Source organism: Hakea prostrata, chromosome 3 (assembly GCF_041222555.1).
Source record: "Hakea prostrata isolate BN-2017 chromosome 3, UWA_Hpros_2, whole genome shotgun sequence".
NCBI lineage: Eukaryota > Viridiplantae > Streptophyta > Magnoliopsida > Proteales > Proteaceae > Hakea > Hakea prostrata.
In genome coordinates, this window is record NC_142602.1 from 12,508,093 (window position 1) to 12,523,276 (window position 15,184).

The 15,184-nt window shown below is 36.5% G+C and overlaps 2 protein-coding genes across 2 annotated transcripts; both read left to right on the top strand.

The window, feature by feature from the left end:
- Positions 1-496: 496 nt before the first annotated feature.
- Positions 497-6,249, top strand: LOC149020829 (octanoyltransferase). The gene is made up of 6 exons (XM_089149042.1): positions 497-713; positions 1,784-1,837; positions 1,933-2,005; positions 2,326-2,366; positions 4,731-4,790; positions 4,896-6,249. The coding sequence occupies exons 1-6, from the start codon at positions 648-650 to the stop codon at positions 4,947-4,949; spliced, it is 348 nt and encodes a 115-aa protein (XP_089005168.1). The 5' UTR covers positions 497-647; the 3' UTR covers positions 4,950-6,249.
- A 2,353-nt stretch (positions 6,250-8,602) lies between these two features.
- Positions 8,603-13,590, top strand: LOC149020830 (ras-related protein RABB1c). Its single transcript, XM_089149043.1, has 6 exons — positions 8,603-8,908; positions 9,593-9,732; positions 11,218-11,300; positions 11,850-12,054; positions 12,176-12,244; positions 13,002-13,590. Exons 1-6 carry the CDS (start codon positions 8,863-8,865, stop codon positions 13,092-13,094), a joined length of 636 nt encoding a protein of 211 aa, XP_089005169.1. The 5' UTR covers positions 8,603-8,862; the 3' UTR covers positions 13,095-13,590.
- The last annotated feature ends 1,594 nt before the right edge of the window (positions 13,591-15,184 follow it).

The window sequence follows — 15,184 nt, forward strand, 5'->3', positions numbered from 1 at the left end:
AACCAATTAATCCTCCATTGGAGTAGTTTTTTAAGATGATGAAACTCTTTTGATGTCAATGCAAAATTGTTTTAAACAAATTTTTTTTTTTTTTTTGTTGCCAATCCCGGTTTATAAACCGGTGTTCGATCCGCGTCGTACACCTGGCTGTGGTGGGTGAGTCTTCCAAGAGGAATTTTTTACATCCACAAGGATTCGATACTAGAACCTTGTAGACCAAGCTGCTTACCACTTGGACCAACCCCATTGGTTAAACCAATACTTTTTAATGAAGAATTTGTGGGCTCTACTCTTCTTAAGGCATAAGTAATATTCGGTTCCTTATAACATACAAAGTATCTTTTGTATTATAAGATTAAAAAAAAAAAAAAAAAAAACAGGGGTGAACTGCATCAATTTTTATTTTTTTTATTTTTTTATTTTTTTTTGGATGTCACTGTTTCAACGAACTCTTGTTGTCAATCAATTTTTTATTAAATTTAGGATATTAGGGTTGAACTGTAATTTCCTGCGACGCAGAGGTAGGCCGTAGGCGGCTAGGCGCAGGAAACCGATTAGCGTCATTTTACCATTTGCCGGAGCGAGCGTCTTCCGCTTACTTCGTAGTCTTCAGTCTTGGGACTCCAGATTCACAGCTCACAGCAGCCATGGACGAGCAAGAATTTGAGCGCATACTGGATCTGTTCCCGATCGTCCGTTCTCGAGATTACTGTGTAAGCACCTCAGTTTCCGTGCTTTGCTTCTTGTAATTTTCAACATTTCGCCCGCAACTAATCTCTCTCTCTCTTTATTGTGCTTCATCTACTAAATACTAAAAGATTCAAAAGGAAGATTTGTGTTACCTGAATACAAGGATAACGTTGTTTTCTTTTCTCGTTAGTTCCTGCTTATTCATTTAATCGAAACGCTTTATAAATCACGAAAACGACATCTTAATTTCCTGGGTTTCTGTAATTTTGTCTGCAGGGGCAAATAAATGAATATTTGCATTTTCCATCTGCATTATTTCGTGATTGAACTATAGGCTGAACATCTATGCACTTGAATTTTTGTTCATATCGTAACTAATTGCCTTCGCCCTTTTTGTTGTTAGTTACTTTCTGACCGATTTATTTGTCAAAAATATCATTTTATTATGAGGTATGATTATTTATCACTTAGATCTAATTCACTATCAAATATTAGTATCCCTCATACTTATGGAACTTTTATTTTGAGAATAATGAAGTGTAAGTAGCTGAGTATGAATAAAATAGAAAACCGTTTCAGTGTGAAGTAGTTGCCTTCAATGAAGTTTCAAGAGGTAAGACACAATTTGAGACAGGAGAACCACTATTTGTTGTTCTTGCTTTATTAGAGGGTTGGAGTTTCCTGGCCTGTATCCTGTCACCTTGATGTAGCCTTAGATGGGACTAAGGACCTATGCAACTGGACCTCCAAAGAATCAGCTCAAATTGGACCAACCAGGATTAGGGTTTTGGAGAGGGTAAAGGATTTAGGGTTTCTAGTAGGAATTAGGGCTGGTAGTTAGGAGCAAGTATTAAGGGGGCTGGGCCTGTGGTAGATCCAACATTGGACAGACACTGATGGTTGGAGCACATTCCACCTTCATGCAGCGGTTTTGTTTGCTTGATAGACAGTTTAAGTTCTTTATACCCGTGAACCTATTGGGCTGTTAAGTTCTTATCTATAGATTTTTGTTGATTGAAAAAAGTAAACAGAATGCTGAATCTCTTGTTACTGCTAATATTGACTCCATACTCACCTAGTCATTACATTCTAGGCTGATTCAGAGCTCCCTAGGCATCAATCAGCTTCACATTCAACAAGGGATGAGGTAAATTACTGAAACTTTTCCCATCTTTTATTCTGTTGCATTCTTTTAACGTGAACTTTAACATTAGTATATGACCGGTAATTTTGTTGTCACAGCTAACAGAATGGCAAGACGCTTGGAGTGTGGAGGATAAAAAGGGGATTGAAATCCAGGGAATTGACACAGAAGGTATGTAATTATAATTTATGCATCAGTACATGAGAAGCATTCATATCAATCAATCTAACTTGTTCTCTGGTTGATTCTTTTTGTGCACTTGAAAGCTCATACCAAGTTGGCCAGTGCTGCTTTGCGGCTAGAATAAGTTCATTTCCAGGCAAAACCTGTCATGAAATGCCAAAAACTCATTTGATGCACTAACCTTATATAGTTATATATTGATGATTTTGATACAAATATTTGTAGTTTTATTCTAACCTTCTCCTTCAACTGATAGTGTGGAGTTGATTGATCATTCTTTTGCTTCTTCTTTGCTCCCCTTTTTGCAGAGCCATTCTGGCATAAGTTAAAATTAGCTGCAGAGAAGAAGGTATGCTGTTTGGTAACCAACTTTGAAGTCTTTTAATTGCTTGCCTATTTCATAATTTTGTTCATCAATATTACATATTCCTTTATGTTGGTATTTGTTTATTGATAGAGAATTTTGCTGCCCCGTAGAACTTCTAAGGAAGTTCATTATGTTCCTAAATGTCACATTCGGACATGTTACATTTCCAAGTTTATTCCATGAATGCTAATCAATTTTCAATGTTGTGTTTGATATCTTATAAAATACTTCCAAAATGTTCTACTCTTTTTGGAGTTCCATTTGGGGTGGGGGAGGGTGAGGGGAAGGATTCCAAATGTTATCTTTCCTTAGTGCTCTTCTCTTTTCTTTCTTTTCCCACCCCTTCTTTCATAATTCAGTTTGCACTTCAGATATTTTGCACAATGATTAAAATGGTATACTACATTAGTTGCTTAATGTTCAGATTGTAATGGCTTGCATCTTGTTGTCTTTAGAAACTGCAGTTTTCCTCTCTGGGGCTTTGGGTAAGGATGAGATGTATCCTCGATCTATAAAGCACCAAACTGAGGAATTTGGTATAGACCATCCTGCTTCGTCTTGCCTTCCTGTCCTCTTAATAAAAGCAGGAATCTTAGTGAGAGAGTCTTGGGTTTCTTCTAGGAACTTGTCATCTTTTGCTTCAGTCCTATGCTGGTTTTCCTGTACACCCTTGTACAACTTGTAGAGATAAGTATTTGTGATATGAGAGAGGGTCCTGTCACAGTTGGAATACTGCAGGAATTAGAAGAAAGAAAGATCTGCTAGTGCTGAGAACAGAGAGATATTAAAGAGGAATGATTGCAAGACAGAGAGGAAAGAGCAGGGTTGATTTGAGCCACTGATCGGTTTGCTGAACTGAGAGGGACTTCACTGTCAGCTTTACACCCTTCTGTAAAATTGCTATAGAGCTGAAATAAGATAGGACTCTTAAGCTTTCCAAACAGTTGACTGAACTGACATGTTCGTTACTGAATAAAATATTGACAAAAATACGTTTAACTGAAAAGGGTTCTCCACCGTATACAGACATGCTTTGGAGAGTTCCAACTGACTCAAAAACTGAAGCTTATCTCTAAGTCTGCTGATAGCTGCTTTGAAGACTTTCTGATGCTACTCTACATGAATTAGAAAATAACTTAATACATGACAGGCTCTGAAAATTGAATATAAGATTTCAAAAGAGAAAAACTGGATTTCTTGAAACCATAAATGGTGTAGGGATTTCCAAACTGACCTCCGAAAACTAAATAATCTTAATCTGTCTCACAAAACTATATCGGAAGTTGAATCATGGGTTCAGTTGTCATAAAATTGACCCAAAACCAGAATGTGATCATTCCCCCATGCTTGAAAAAAGTCAACCTGGAGCTCTGTAGAAAGAGCAAAATCATTTCTGATTGCAGGAAAGGAAGTATGAAAAGGCATGAAATAGGTTGGCACATGCCCATTGTGTTGCGATTTGATGTAATATGTCTCTTTTCTTTCTTTTTGCCCCCTTGACTACCCTTGGCTATCTTATGCTTTCATGGGGGGAAGAATGTAATATGGCCTTCTAATTTAAGTGAATAAATATACCAGAGAGTTGAGAACACTCCCTCAACTTTCCACTGGAGTTATTTATACCCTTCCTTGGTCGCTTCTTCTCCTTCAGTCCTCTCTTCTTCTCTCATCTTTATCTCCTAAATTCCAACTTGGTATTAGAGCTTTACAGTTTGACCATCATATCATTTATTTAGAAGCACCATCAGGAGCACTCTGGGGCTGTGGTTGAGGTCCATTGAATGGACTGTCTGGTCTCCATGTTGAAGGCAAGAATTATTAGAGACTAAGAGCACAACTCGTTTTCGTGTGGACTGCCTGGTAAAGCCAGTTCCTATTTTCTTCCTTTTTTAGCATTTGGAATGCAACGTATGATGTTTTTCAACTTAGAAATGGTTATGGGTGCCTCGTATGAATCCTTGAGCTATCACAAGTTGTTGTTAACACTTTGAAGGGCTTTGTTCAAATGGAGTTTTCTTTGAGCTTGTTTCTCCTTGGCTGGATTTTTTTTTTTTTTTTGGCTTTTTTGGCTTTTTTGGTGGTGAAACTCTTTGTTTGGGTGAAATACGTTGGATGTGTACTCATTTGGTTTGGATCTCTTTCTTATGCATTATGAATGTACAATGTGAAACTGCGTTCTTCTTTATTTTTAATTTATTTATACGAACAGATGGTTGTTACATTTAATTTTAGTGATAATCTGGATCTAAAATTATTGAATTGCTTCACTAGAAAAGTTAATGTGAAGATTATTTGCTGGTGTGGTTGTGTTAGATGTAAAACTAAGTGATTATAAATATTTTGTAGGTTGGTGCAGCAGAAGCTGAGAAATTCTGCAAGGCTTTCCAAGTTGTTCACAGGAAACTTGTATGTTCGCTGGATGAATGTTTTTCTATTATCTTGTCATTTTCTTCTATTTCCATTGTCTTGTGCACTTAACAGAAGTCTTCTATGGATTATATATGAATTCAGGTGTATGAAGGCTTAAGTCTAGATGCGGCACGGAAGCTGAACATCCGAAGATAGGTTCCATGAAAATTTAGTTCGAAGGTTTAGAATAAATTAGATAGATGGTTTATTGCATATTATACTGGTTATTCAATGTCAAAAAGTTGAAAGGAAAAATATATAGTGAACGATGACATCAGTAAATGATGTTCTCATTGACTTGGTAAGTGGTGATAAAACTAAGGCTGATTCTGAGAAGTGGATTAATGCTCAGAGCACTGGGGAAGTGATACAATTTATGTGGATTGAGGTTCTAGTCTAGCCTAAAATGTAGCCAGCCCAAGTGCAATTCTATCCAAGTTCGGGTGCTTTCCTAACTCAAGTCTTCAGATATCAACCACAGCTCATATTCCTGTAAAAGCATGATTCAGATCCAAATGGTATTTGTTAGGTTTGAGCTGTTTTTCAGCCTTAATTTGGGAGTCTCTCCTGATTGATGCTTAGCTCCCCTTTTTAATTATTGGATTGAAACTTCTTGGTTCTGTGAGCATAGAAATGTATACAGTGTGATTGTATTGTCTGGTTAATGTAGGTACTGAAAATCTGGGAATCAGTGTTTTTAAGGATAGCAGCTTGAAACTTTACAATGGTTGGTTGGACAATCAAAGTACTGACCATATCTGGAAGTCTCAAAGAAAAGTGAATTCAACCCAATCTCTCTTCTTCCCTTCTCTGCCCTGCTTAGTGGCCTGAATGAGTCCTCTACTGCAAATCACAAGCACTTCAAGCATTACCAAATGGAGCTAATGGCTTGAAGTAATCCAATTCTAACCCCTGCAGCCTCTGCAGAGGGTGCAGAATTGGCTCTGCCATTGCAGACAGGCATCTCCCGATGATCTATCCTGCAGATGAAGATATAGCTTCTGGTCTATTCTTCAAAGATAACTTTTATACCTTGTAGGAGCATGAAGTTTCTATATGGTGGACTCTCCAGCTCTCGGGGGGTTGACCATAGTTGACTGTTCAAGGCCAATTCCAATTCGTATAATCTCGATCCATATGGGGACCCATCCGTAAAATACTTGGGCAAAAAAACGATGTATACGGGATTATATGAACACGAAAATGGAATGTTAGTTGAATTATAATTAGTAAACATCTTGAGATATTTTAGTCTTTCAGACGTTGAATTTGAATTAGGCTAACAGTGTCAAACCCTTTTGATGCACTTGGACGGTTGGACCTAGACATAATTTTTTGTATAGAGGAGACTCAATTAGAGTTTAGGCCTCACCATGGAGATTCATTCCTAAAATTTTCAAAAAATAAATGAAAAGTACCATCAAAAGATTTTTTTTTTTTTTTTCGGGTAAATAACACTTCATTCATGAACTAAGAAAAAAACATACCCACAAAAGAGAGGAAAATACAACAGATAGGTGCATGAAAACACAAGGTTCAATCGAATCAAGGAGCGAAAAATGACCAAATTGTCGTCATCCAGCTAAGGGATGGGTCAAGCCTAAGAAACCCTTAGAACAGTTGTAACCAATACGGCAGCAGTTAAGCACTATCACCCACATAAGGGGGAACACACCAAGTTAGAATTTCGTTGAGAGAGAATTCTTCCACACTCAAATTAGTGAGTGGGAGATGTATATTAATATTATATGAATTACAATTCAAATATTTGAGTTTGAACTACAACTTGTTTACAATCAAACTCTCCAACTTTTTGATACTTTAACTATAATTCAAAACTCTTCTTGATCGGATAGAGATAAGATCAATCGAGGATAGAGCTAGTTACGATGGACTTGAATTTGAATTTGAATTCAAAGACTTATCCTTTACACTCCCCTGCAAGGTCATTGGTTGAGAACAGACAGTGAGCTTGGACTTTAAAATTTTAAATCTTGGTTAAATCTTGGAGTAGATAAGCCTTTGGTGAGAATGTCTGCGATTTGGTCTCCTGTGGGAACGAATCGGATTGAAAGATTTTTTGTGGCAACTTGTTCATTTTGCATGCATGTAAGACCGGATTTGCAGCAAGGTAAGTAGCTCCAATATTATTGCAATATAAAGTTGGTGCAGAAATGACAACCCCAAGTTCAAGTAGTACAACCATATCAGCTCAACGGTAGCATTAGCAACCCCTTTGTACTCTGATTCTGTAGAGGAGCGGGCCACAGTGGGTTGTTTCTTGGAACTCCAAGAGATCAAGTTAGGGTCCAAGTAGACACAATAATCACTTGTAGATTGTCGATCAATAGTTGAACCGGCCCAATCTGCATCACTAAAGGCAGTGAGAGAAAGTTGGCCGAAATAGAATTCCATGGGATGGGGTCTCTTTTAGATAACGAAGAATTCGCTTAACTACAGCCCAATCATCAATTGTAGGGCAATGCATATATTGACAAATCCTATTGACAACAAATGCTATATCAGGGCGTGTGAGAGTCAAATACTGAAGAGCACCCACTGTACTTCTATATTGGGATGGATCATCATAGAGGGGAGGTTCCTCAGTTGTTGCTTTGGTGATGGAGGTCAAGGTTGCTACTAATTTTGCTTCATGCAAATTGGTCATTTGCAAAAGATGTGAAGAATATTTTGACTGGCAAAGACGTAAACCGTGAGATGAGCGAGTGACCTTGACCCCTAAAAAGTAGTTTAACTCACCAAGATCTTTGATGGTGAAATCCTTGCCAATGGCCATAATGACAAAATTAATCTCGGAAAACTAGATCCAGTTAGGACAATGTCGTCCACATATACAAGAAGATAAATTGTTTGATGTGCTGAAGTATGAAAATATAGTGCCGTATCAGATGAGGACTGTGAGAATCCCAAAGTGAGTAAATAATTGTCAAGGCAATGAAACCTTGCCCTAGGGGCCTGTTTTAAACCATATAAAGCTTTCTGAAGGTGACATACATAAGTAGGTCTCTCTGGATCAATGAAACCCTGTGGTTGAACCATGTAAACCTCTTCAGATAATTATAGGGCAAGTTTTAAACCATATAAAGCTTTCTGAAGGTGACATACATAAGTAGGTCTCTCTGGATCAATGAAACCCTGTGGTTGAACCATGTAAACCTCTTCAGATAATTCATCATTTAAAAATGCATTTTGATCCAATTGGCGAAGAGTCCATCCTTGGGCAACTGCTAGCGATAAAATCAAGCGTCCTTGGGCAACTGCTAGCGATAGAATCAAACGTATGGTAGTATCGTTTGACAACAACATTAAAAGTGTCAAAATAATCAATTTGATGAAATCCCTTGGCGACCAAAAGAGCCTTATAACGTGAAATAGAGCCATCACTGTTTCGTTTGAATTGGAATTTCGAGTGGGATAGGAGATTTCAAATTTTGAATTTGAAAACTTATCCTTTACACACCACAAATGCAGAAATTTACATGCCATAAAGGCGGACACAAAATATCACTAAGAGATTGTATATCATCTAAGATTGGTCTTAGGTTTTGTACGTGAAATGTTACTAGTTATTTTAAAAAATATGCCCATAAATATTGATCTATTTTTCATTTTGAATTCTAATTAAATATTAAACCAATCCTATAAACATAAGGGTTTATTAGTAAAACCTTCATAAAAGAATTTGGGTTGGCTTAGGCGTGGCGCCTACACAACTAAAAAATTAAAATAAAATAAAAAATAGTTGTCTCTCTCTCACGGTGGAAGTGGTGACAGCTCAGAAGTCTTACGCGGCTCCGCCTTTCTGGCATCTATAATGCTTTAAACCTTTAAACCGCTTCTTGACTTCTCTTTTCCGTGTAAAACTAAAACTACTCAATCTTTATCGTCTTCCGTTTTTCAAATTGAATCAACTACAAGTTATCAAATCTCTTTTCATTCTTGGATTCTTCTTCATAATTTCTCTTTAAAATCTCTGCACAACCCCCATAATTCTAATCTTTACGACCTGAGCTTGGGTTCCTGATCAGCTTGAATCAGGCGAAAAACCATGTCTTACGCTTACCTCTTCAAGTACATAATCATCGGGGATACTGGTACTTCTTCTTTCCTTCCCCCTTTTCTTTTGATCTGTACTTGTTTTCCTATCCAAAGATTTTAAGGATCCTCTGTTTTAAAATTTTCAGAACTAATAAATCTTAATCTGTCTCACATCTGTAGTTTTTTTTCTTTGATTTGCAGTGAAATTCATATTTATTGATGTTTGTTTTCCTTTTTCTTTGAATTTCTTTAGGGTAATTGGAAGTTTGTACTTTCTGATATAGATCTGATCGACTTTAGTGTTAATTGAGCGGATCCAACCATTTGTTTTAGATACTCTGTTCGTCTATTTTCTGGGGTAATAGGATTTATCTATTGAACGTAGCTGCAGTATTTCCGTGTAATCTAGGGATCTGTTCCATTTCGGCATCATAAATTGGGGTTACTGTGTCGTACTGGTATGACTTGGAAGGAATTTGGGTGATGCTTATATAACTGAAAGAATCAGTTTCTTCTTGCGGACACGCCCTTCATATAACTGCTTTTAGAAAATTCTCTCAATCTCTCTTTATTGCTGTTCTGTAAACTATTGAAACTTTCTAAATTGGGTATTGAATGGATTTCTAACCTTCATTTCTCTCAGAAGCCTCTTGATCTCATGTTATAGGATTTATTTATCTGTTGAAGTTCCTCTTAAGGAAATAGGAGCATGTAATTTTACATGAATTTTTTTTCTGCAGGAGTGGGGAAATCATGTCTCCTTCTACAGTTCACAGACAAGCGGTTTCAACCAGTGCATGACTTAACTATTGGTGTTGAATTTGGTGCAAGGATGATCACAATTGATAACAAGCCCATAAAGTTGCAAATATGGGACACAGTATGTTCTGTTTCTTCCTTTCGCCTTCTGCATTTGTAATTAGTGTGTTGCTTATGGATCTTTTTGGTTCCTTGTCTCTTTTTAAGGGACCTCATGCGTTTTCACCTTGAAATTGTTGTTCAGTGCAAATTGTTAAATGGAAAAAGATTCTTTGTTCTACATATCTAAGAAAAGATACTGCATTGCTCACTATCATGCTCACCTACTACTACTGCAATCGCTGTTGTCAACTTTCCCATTGTCTTGATTTCCATAGGTTCATTAGGCAAACTGTATTGATGAAATTCAATACATGAGGAGTGGATTTTCTGTTTTACCACCAAACCTGTCCAGAAAATTTGTGCCCTACGTTGCTCCATGGCAACAACACAAGAAGCCCATTGCAGGTGTACCACACAGAACAGTAAATCTCTTTAATTTATGCTAATCAGGTAGTGTCAGTTGTGATATATGTACCAAATTGGACTGATCATCTCCACCTCCCCACCTCCCCCTCCCTCAAAAAAAACAAGAAATAAAATCCCCAAAAAAAAAGGGAATCCAGTCATCAAGAAAATATCGCTAGGCACATAAAGAACAGAAGTTTGAGCAATTTATAGGGCAATCCTTGGCACAATGGTCGGTGGACCACAGTTGTAGCCTGAGGTCAGGGCAACAAAACAGCCTCTCAGCATAACTTGTTGGGGTAAGGTTGCATAGGAAACACATCCCCTGGCCGCGCTGGTGCACAAGCCTTCAGCTCCGGGTTCACCCTTAATCTCTCTCATGTTAGGATTTTTTTGGTAATCCTCATTGCAGTGATATGCTCTTTCAAAATATAAATACTTCTGTTAAAGACATTCCTCAATGATGAGAGGGAACCACTTGCTTTGCATGCAGACATTTTTTTGCCTTTGTGCTTAAAGATTGTAGGCATGTGTTTACAGTTGAGAAGCAGCCTTGTGCATACTGGGTACCTGATTTAACTTCCCTTTGTCAGTTTATTTACTTCTTGAGACTTGATTACTGGGTTATGAACTCCAGCAAATATTCCAGCTATGAACTCTACAATTAGTGTTAGTTTATTTGGGTATTGATACCCTTAACAAAAATAGAAGTTGCTTTGGGTTTAGCCGCTATGACCTTATGTGCCCTAAAACAGGGTCACTTTTTTAATTGTTAGTCGCATCAATTGGGTGTATGTGTTTCGCGTTGCACCCATTGCCTCAAACAATAGGAGGCCGTGTCATTTTGATTGTGGTTACCATTGTAACTACATTATGCATAGCTGGTAATATTGACGTTTCAACTAATGACCATGAACTAGTGCAAATATTGGTAGTAATGTTACAATGTGATGCTTGAACCTCCTGTATGGAGAATTTATGGTTCTTAACTAACAAATTCCAACTCAATTTAAAACTTTTCATATGCTGCAATTATTTTCCTTTCTTCTAGGTCTCTATTAAAACTTGTTGGTGCTGAATTTTCTGTGCATTATCTTAGGCTGGTCAGGAATCTTTCAGATCCATTACAAGGTCATATTACAGAGGAGCTGCTGGTGCTTTGCTGGTTTACGATATCACCAGGTACAGTGCTGTGACTGCTAGCTAGATTAGGGAATTGGGCCTATTATTTCTGCATTATGGCTTTATAAACAAGTAGAGGCTTATGGCTGTGAGCCTAGAATCTCCATAATACTGCAAAATCTTGGAGAGAATATCTTCTTTTGGTGTTGGCAAGAATATTTCTGCTACAATAATATGTTGGTATTGATCCCTTGTATGTCCCAGAAAACAAATGAGATAGAAGAAGACTTCTTTTGGTGTTGGCAAGAAGATTTCTGCTACAACAATATGTTGGTATTGATCCCTTGCATGTCCCAGAAAACAAATGAGATAGAAGAAGACTGCATGTAGATGAAACATACATAGCAGACACCAATTTTAATTGCAATGGAACTATCAAGTATTCACAAAAAATCATGAAATGAGATTTTTATTAGTGAACTCTACTCTTTGACTCATACCATTGCTCTTGATAATTAAAAGCACTACAAATATTCTGTAGGAACAATTTGTTTTGTTAACACCATATTCTGTTGTTGATCGACCACCTTCAAATTCTCTTTTCTTCAGGAGGGAGACTTTTAATCACCTGGCTAGCTGGCTTGAAGATGCAAGACAGCATGCAAATGCAAACATGACAATTATGCTCATTGGCAACAAATGTGATCTTGCTCACAGAAGAGCAGTTAGCACAGAAGAAGGTGAGCAGTTTGCCAAAGAAAATGGATTGATATTCATGGAGGCATCTGCAAAAACTGCCCAAAATGTTGAGGAGGTAATATACATTATGTCTATGCTGAAAAATCTGTTCTGATTGATGCATGGTTTCCTTAAATGAGAAAACTAATTTCAAGTGTTAGTTGGCCTTCCTAATACCACTTTTCAACTAACTGCAGGCATTCATAAACACGGCGGCGACAATCTACAAGAAGATTCATGATGGAGTCTTTGATGTATCTAATGAGGTATGGCTTTTGCTATTTGTCATCATTTGCATGTGGACTCCCCCCCTCTTTTTTATAAGCTCAATTTTAAACTCTTGGGTACCCCCTCCCCCTGCCATGAAAGAAAAAAAAAGAAGAAGCCCACCTCCCCCAAAAGAATTCCAATTACTAATAAATAAACAAGTCTTTTTTTTTTTTTGCTAGAAATAAATAAACAAATCTGACATTACATGGGGTTGAATGTGACACCTCTTTATTATTTGATGATATTTAGAAAATAGATCTAATCTTGCCAATCATTTGAACTTGGTTGCTCCAACTTTTCTAATAGGAGAAATAGTCTAATGGTGAATTTTTGCCTGGAGAATGATAATTTCTTTATGTCACAGCAAGGGCCTTAGTAATCATACAAGACTGGTTATCGAAGCCATATAGAAAGTACTCTGAACTGTTTAGACTGATTGATGGTGCTTTTGTGAGTTAGGTCCAATCATTATTTCAAGCACATTTGAGTTTCAGTAGCAAAATGCTTTCAAGTTGTTATTATAATCTAAGAGCAAGGTTTGATTTCTTAATTTGGTTTTCACATAGACATTAATTGCAATGGTACCATTGCAAATTCATTGGTTCTGTATATTTTCAAGAATTAACTTGTATGCATTGTTAACTTGGAAGTTGTGTTCTTAAAACTTTCTTTTGTTCAGACCTAAACATGCTCATCTGAAGTTTCTGCTATTGATGAGCCTGCTAATGTTCTCATCTGGTTCAAATTTTGCAGTCTTATGGAATAAAAGTTGGCTATGGAGGAATTCCAGGACCATCAGGAGGCAGAGATGGCTCTGCAGCTCAAGGTGGGGGTTGTTGCAGTTGAGATCTGCGAAGTCTTTCGCATTCCAATTGAGATGAAACCTTTCTTCTACATATCTTATTTGTTTTTATCATTCCGTGTTCTTTTATTTGTTTTACACTAGGAATTTGATAAAAAAAAAAATGTGATCTTTGTACAATCGTCCCTCTCTTCCAGATTCGCTTGTAAATTTGACATTGCCATGTTTGAGATTTTCACTTTTTTTTTTTTTTTTTGGTAGAATTGAGATTTTCACTCATGTCACCAAATGTGTTCAGCTCTTGACAACCCATCAATAGATCAAATAGATATCATATTCTATGCAACTACTTGGGCTACCATATGCACACATCTTGTGGGTAGTTGATCACTTCTATTGAGTTTTTTATCTGAATTAGCCTTATCCCACTTTTATTTTATCTGTAATTGAAGATATCAAATTTATAGGGTGTAGGGTTTTGGGTTTTTAAGCCCACTTATGTTCTTAGGAGATCCAACTATGTTGCGGATCACTTTGTACGGAAAGGAAAGCCTACTTGGTCGGGCTTGAGTTTTTGGCCATGTTCCTTTGATTGAATACTGAGATTATGTTTAGTTTTCCATTCTGCCTTGTTTTTTAATGAAAATTTGATGATTATATATATATATAAAAAGTTGGGATTTGCTCAAAGACGAGATTCAAATTCATAGTATAAGTTGTTGGTTTTTGCCATAGATGATAAGCGTTATTTTATTTTTATTTTTATTTTTTATTCATCTTATATTACTTTTATGCTGAGAAGTTACTTCGATATCAATAAGACATAAATTGAAATTCATGGTGCGTATCCCAGAAAACAAGTTGATGACATTTTTTTTTTTTAAAAGTATCAAAAATTTATTCCTGAAAAGAGTTCATATAGGTAGTTTTTACATTATACATATGCGGAAGTCATGAGTTGGATAGCGGGGATTCATATCTTGTTCACCCAATCAATCTATCCCCTTATCTTCCATCGCTGACATAAGGGTCAAGTCTTTGTACTAGGAGAATAGGGGTATAGGCAAGTTGGGTAGGGAGGAATTTCATATGAGAGTGATTAGTAAGTCCGAAGATTTACTGAGAGGGTTCGTTTAAATAAATAAATAAGCAAATTACATGACACCCATTATATTTAGGACAAAACTCTTCACCACTCCCTGTTGCCTCATAAATTACGTGGCACCCTCATAAATTACATGGCACCTATAAGTAAATTACAACAGTAACCAGCTTTATTTGAACTCGGGTTCGCTTCTTCTTCTTCTTGTGTTTCAAATCCAACAATCAACCCCGTTGTAGATGAAGTAATTAGTATAAAAGGTAACATTTTATTCTACTAATGTAGCATGTAATGATCAATTCTCATCTCTACAACTTCATCATCGCTTATAGGGTAAAATCAGAACAAATCACAACTTGGTCCTATGCAGTTTTTTGGAAGATTTCTTGCCAGAATCTGGCGTAAGTTGGTTGCATTTTGGGGTGTAGTTGGAATGTTCAAGAGCACTTTCTTCAATGAAACTCTCAATCGCCTAAGGGTTGGATTAGATCATTGAAGGCATTTGGGTAATTTCATTATTTATTTTAATAATAAAATTATCTATGGATAACTTGTAATTTACTTATGGGTGCCTTGTAATTTATTAGACGATAATGAGTGATCAAGAATTTTGCCCCAAATATAATGAGTGTGGTGTAATTTGTTCCAAAAAAATACCATCACCAAGTTGGTAGATTTTTTTTTTAGTAGTAGAGTTAGAAATCTATGAACAAAAGAAGAAAAAAATACATTTATCAATTATTTATTTAATACCCAAAATATCTTTCAAAACTACTAAAACTTACCGTTAAAATATTAATTAAATATTCCACATAGCTTCATTGATTGTGTTATGCTATAATTTGATTTCTTTTATTGGTCTCATATGGATAATATATAGTTACTAAATTTGATTTTTTTTTTTTTTTTTTTGATTAATAGCTTCTTATATACCGGGATGGGAATGAAAATATTAATGCCACCAAATGGGTAGGAACCCAAGACCTCCCGGTGGGAAGTTGGACCTTTAACCGTTTTACTAACCCACCATTG

What these genes read in the sequence shown, in the direction of transcription:
- LOC149020829 (XM_089149042.1), top strand. Translation starts at nt 648, where the DNA reads ATGGACGAGCAAGAATTTGAGCGCATACTGGATCTGTTCCCGATCGTC. An exon ending in CACATTCAACAAGGGATGAG is followed by an intron (nt 1,838 to 1,932) that starts GTAAATTACTGA and finishes TTGTTGTCACAG; the next exon opens with CTAACAGAATGGCAAGACGC. An exon ending in AATTAGCTGCAGAGAAGAAG is followed by an intron (nt 2,367 to 4,730) that starts GTATGCTGTTTG and finishes AATATTTTGTAG; the next exon opens with GTTGGTGCAGCAGAAGCTGA.
- LOC149020830 (XM_089149043.1), top strand. Translation starts at nt 8,863, where the DNA reads ATGTCTTACGCTTACCTCTTCAAGTACATAATCATCGGGGATACTG. An exon ending in AGTTGCAAATATGGGACACA is followed by an intron (nt 9,733 to 11,217) that starts GTATGTTCTGTT and finishes GCATTATCTTAG; the next exon opens with GCTGGTCAGGAATCTTTCAG. An exon ending in CTGGTTTACGATATCACCAG is followed by an intron (nt 11,301 to 11,849) that starts GTACAGTGCTGT and finishes TCTTTTCTTCAG; the next exon opens with GAGGGAGACTTTTAATCACC.